Here is a 5,170-nt window from a genome sequence, read left to right as displayed (position 1 = left end):
CACTCATTAAGTAATAACTTCCTCTCCCCTTCCCCATCCCAAGTCCGTGATAACCTATAATCTACTATCTGTCTCTATGAATTTGCTTATTCTAGGTATTTCATTTAAGTGAGATCATAAAATATTTATCTTTTTGTGTCTGGCTTATTTCACTCCACATGCTGTCTTCAAGGTTCATCCATGTTGTTGCATGCATCAGAACTTCATTCCTTTTTATGGCTGAATAATATTCCACTGGGTATACATATCATGTTTTGTTTATCCATTAATCTGTACATCAAACCTTTTTAAAGTACAGATTTAGAAATCCGAGGGTAAGAAATGTTGGGTTACAATATATAAACAATTTACCCTAAATGTATTATATTAGGTTATGTATGTGGTTTACTTTTGTTGATATTTATTGGGCAAACAATATTAAAGCAAAAAACTAATAAAATTAAAAGTAATGCATAAATTTCCTACCCTTCCAGATCATCTACTTTAATTTTTTCCTTGCTCCCTCCCAGTCCCCATCCACGTTTATTCCTAGACTGGGTGTACTGAAGAAGGGTCAAGGGCAAAGACTCTAGTGTCAGATAGATTTGGGTTCAAATCCTGGTGTAGTCACTTATTGGGTGACCTTAGGCAAATTGCCTAAACTTTGCCCAATTTGTTTTTTCGTCTGTAAAATGGGGATAATAATAATATACACATCAATGCTTTGTTGTGAGTGTTAATTGGGATAATGCTTGCAAAGGGTTTAGCACAGTGTATGATCACATACTCTATAAGCAATAGCTCTTATAATATCATTTTATTTTTAACATAGTTATAACTGTAGTGTAGAAATGCCTTTTGCTGTATTCACTTAATATATGATCAACATAAAATATCTAATCTGAAATAATCAAACATTTCTACAGAAAGAATTTCTTGGAAAATCTATGGTGTTTCACTTGTTTGCTCCCCAGTCCAAAATTTCTGCCTTGCAATCACATTTTGATTGCTCTGTAGCCCTTGATTATCTGGAGTCCATTCATTGCAAATGGGTGGCAGCTCTACCTGTCTTCTCTGTGACAGCTTGGCTAGAATGGGTAGGGGGTTGGAATGCACAGATACCATCTATGGTCAGAAGCCTCACAGAGCTTCACATGGCTGGACAGAGTAGTGGACTGTGCTCAGGCAAAGGCCAGGCTAACTGAGTCAGCTCCATAGGACTTTTAGGCAGTCCAGTCCCTCCCAACTGTGGCTGTGCAGGTAAGATTTATGGATATGAAGTAATAGTGGGATCTTCCATTTAGAGTCTCTCTCTCTCTCTCTCCCTCTCTCTTTTTCTCTCTCTTTTTTGTTATTCCAAGGAGTTCCTTGAAAGGACAAAAACTCCTCATCAAATGGTAAGTATCGGTGTGGGGAACCGTCGCTCCGAGGCCCGCGCCCCGGTTTTCCGGGCTGCGCGTACTCGCCGGGCTTTGCCGCGGTGTCCGTTTCGTGCTTTCGAGAAGCCGGCCCGGGCTGTGATGCTCGCTCCCGGACTCGTGGTGGCGAGATCTGGGCCCGCGAGCGATGCCAGGAGGCCCCTCGAGTTGTGAGGTGTCCAGGCTCACAGACCCGCGTCCTGGAGCACTGAGGCGGTGATAACTCCTTAGCGGCAAATTTGAAATAGAAACCAAGACATTTAAAAAGACGACAGAAGTCACTTTTTCGTCCTTCAGAAACTTGCTGAGGATGGGCGGCGAGAATCACACCAGTATGGATTGATTTCAGGCCAGGATTTGAGGAGGAATTTTTTTTCTTTTTTTAACTCAGAGGAACAATCTCACGGACTCCTAAGTTTTAGAGAAAGCTTCTGGTAGTGCCAAGATTCAGCACACAATAATGGTAATATGGACCATAATAAATGCCGCAATAAAGGTTTCCTCTCACTCGACCCAGTCTCTGTAAAAAATGGGAGGCAGCTGTGAGAAGAAAAAACTTTAAACCCACCAAGTATAGCAGTATTTGTTCAGAGCACTTTACTCCAGACTGCTTTAAGAGGGAGTGCAACAACAAGTTACTGAAAGAGAACGCTATACCTACAATATTTCTTTGTACTGAACCACATGACAAGAAGGAAGATCTTCTGGAGCCACAAGAACAGCTCCCCCCACCTCCCCTAACACCTCCGGTTTCCCAGGTTGATGCTGCTATTGGATTACTAATGCCTCCTCTTCAGACCCCTGATAATCTCTCCGTTTTCTGTGACCACAACTATACTGTGGAGGATACCATGCACCAAAGGAAAAGGATTCATCAGCTAGAACAACAAGTGGAAAAACTCAGAAAGAAACTCAAGACTGCACAGCAACGATGCAGAAGACAAGAACGACAGTTTGAAAAATTAAAGGAGGTTGTACATTTCCAGAAAGAGAAAGATGACATGTCAGAGAGAGGTTATGTGATTCTACCAAACGACTGCTTTGAAATAGTGGAAGTACCAGCATAAAAAATTAAATGTATATTGATTTCTAATGGGGCAATTCCACATAGCCTCTTCTAGCCTAAAAAGGAGTTTCACTCGAAAAAGTTAACACTTGATTACTTGTATAAAAACCATTCAGAATATTTTTTAAAAAAATAAATTAGATATATACTGTAAAAAAAAAAAAAAAAAAAAAAAAAAAGGTAAGTATCACTGTGAGAGAAAAGAAGCACAGAGAGGCAAAGAGTGTGTTAGCCCATAGGTAATTCCATAATGGCTGAACCTGGGTGCAGCTCAGAAAGTTGAAGGTAAGAGGAAAGTTTGCTGTCAAAGCCCCCTACCCCTATGTTCTCCAGCATCTGCTCTAGTAGAAGATGCTACTTGAGCACTTAGAGGTGGAAAGGGCCTGGCATGTCTATTGTAGCTTAGACTCAGGGAGCCTAGGCAAAGTGGTCAAGATGGTAAAACTTGTCTTTCTCCTTTTCCTGGGTTCCATGGGTACCACCCCTCCTTGCTTTTACCCACTTCCCTATCGAGCTCAGACATAGAAAGTTCTATTGTGAACTTTTGTGAAGGGACCTCTGGAGGGAGAGAAATGCTTACTATTCGGATTTAGGAGACTTGGACTAAAATCCCACCAAGCAGCCGAATGATCTTGGGCAAAACCTTAATATCTTTTTGCCTCATTTTCTCATCTGTCAGGCAAAAAAATCTTAATTAGATGAACTTAACATCAAGAAATTAGTTTTTTTGTGTGTGTGTGAAGCAGGTCATACATATGGGGAATGCTTTTGAGAAGAGAGTCTTTTTGGCACCCTCTAAATCAGTCACATTTTATGCACCTGCTCCATGTTCCTCCTCTGGGAACAACTGGGAAGTTGAGTGGGCTCAGGGTAAAGGCAGCAGGTACTGTGGTTGTGATCTGTCACCCTCTGTGGGCAGCACCTGGGTACCACCAGATGGATTATTCTTTGAAAGGAGAAAAAAGCAACTAGTGGAATTGACCAGATGTTGCCAGCTGCCCATGGCACTGTTCTGAGGCAGGGGACAAACGTGGACTATCATTTCATATTCATTTAGCACTTGGTTAGATCCTCTAAGAAGGTAATTGAGATGCAGCCTCTGCCTTCCACCACTTTTGAAGTTAAAAGGGGGGCAGCTTTACCAGGGGAAGCATGGATGTTTTTGAAAAAGATTTGCCTCTCTAGTGATATCTTGTCCTTTTCTATCTGTTTGATGATTTTGGTCTTCTCTAGGCTACTGCATCAATGGGGCCATGGTAAATGTAGTCTTTTGCCTTGACCTTTGACTACTTTTGACTCCTCTGCTGTTTTTAACATTTTCATAGGTTTGGTTTGCTGGATTTTCTCCCCTTCTTTTCCTTCCTCCTTCCCTCTTTTCCTTTTCTCTCTTTTTTCTCTGCCCCTCTCTTCTTTTATCTCCCTCTCTTGTTCCTCTTTTCCTCCTGCCTCCCTCCTTCCAATACAATTTTTGTATTTATTCCAAAACAATTTCACTTATTTTGTGAAAAAGAAAAAAGAAGCCATGGATAGGCACATAGACAAATAAACCACGAAGCAATAATGCTGTTATAAATTTGTATGCAAAGTGCTCTAGTTGCATAATGATGAGAATGACTTTGACTCAAGACTAGGGAAAAGGTTTCACAGAGGAGGTGAAATTTGATGTGGGTCTTGAAGGATGAGTAGGAGTTCACTGGCCATATAATGGAGGGTAAGAGGTATCTGTATGTCTGATGGAGTCAGCAAGTTGGGAGAATGGCAGGTGTATGGGGTGATAGAGAGCCTCAAATATGTGCAGGAGTGAGGGACTTAAGATATGAAAGAAAGTTCCAACCCAGATTCTGAAAAGTTTTGTATGTGACTCTGAGGAGTTTATAACTTTATTCTGGTCAAAAACACTCAATGGTCTTGTGTACTTTCTAAACAGGGAATACACATGATCAGCTCTGAATGTTAGGTAAAGCTCAAACTCATATCATTAAAATAAATGATAGTAATCACTGACATTTACTGTGCATTTACTATGGGTTAGAGACCCAATGTTAACTACTTTATATTCATTATTGCATTTTATTCTCATAATCACATCACAGGTTGGGGATGCTGTTATCCCCACTGTGCAGCTGAGGTAACCAAAGCACAGAGAGGTATTTTTCCATGGATGCTTATCAGACCCATGGCAGAGATGGGATGGAGCATTAAGTCACTAGCCCGTGGGGCCTTCTTAGAGTCCCCAGTAGCCCGGAGACTGTGAGGAGTATAAGGCAATGCCACTTAGGGTTTAGAAGGTGATGTGACAAAGTGCTAGAAAGATGAGCTTGAGGGACCCATGCTTAAGGCTGTTTTTCACAGACACTCCTTCACTCAGAAACATACTGCCTACTCGTCTCTTTTACTTTCCTTGTGTTAGTAACATCAAAAATAAATCCTGTGATTTCTCTTGAGATCAAGGGTGAGGATCTGGAGGTAAATTTTAAAACTCAGGAAATAGTCCATATTAAGATGATCAAGAAAGAGCTTCCTGGCTGTAAATTGCGTGCTTTATGTTAAAAATGAGTTCTGCCATCATTCACTTGGCTGCTGCTGAGTGTCACCCACATCTGCTGCCCATTGGATCATCCAACTGTCAGCTCGGCTTTGCAAAGTGTACAGTTTTGGTTTTCCAGGGTATAACTCAGTGTCAGAGGAGTTTATGTGCTTCTTAAAC

At 41.2% G+C, this 5,170-nt stretch overlaps 1 protein-coding gene across 1 annotated transcript; it reads left to right on the top strand.

Annotated features, from left to right (window-relative positions):
* Positions 1 to 1,373: 1,373 nt before the first annotated feature.
* On the top strand, positions 1,374 to 2,581 carry LOC119532791 (THAP domain-containing protein 1-like). The gene is made up of 2 exons (XM_037835093.1): positions 1,374 to 1,567; positions 1,894 to 2,581. Exons 1-2 carry the CDS (start codon positions 1,374 to 1,376, stop codon positions 2,462 to 2,464), a joined length of 765 nt encoding a protein of 254 aa, XP_037691021.1. The 3' UTR covers positions 2,465 to 2,581.
* Positions 2,582 to 5,170: the final 2,589 nt, after the last annotated feature.

Source organism: Choloepus didactylus, chromosome 4 (genome assembly GCF_015220235.1).
Source record: "Choloepus didactylus isolate mChoDid1 chromosome 4, mChoDid1.pri, whole genome shotgun sequence".
Classification (NCBI taxonomy): domain Eukaryota; kingdom Metazoa; phylum Chordata; class Mammalia; order Pilosa; family Megalonychidae; genus Choloepus; species Choloepus didactylus.
Note: the sequence above shows the minus strand (reverse complement) of the source record. Positions and strands in the feature narration are given on the sequence as shown.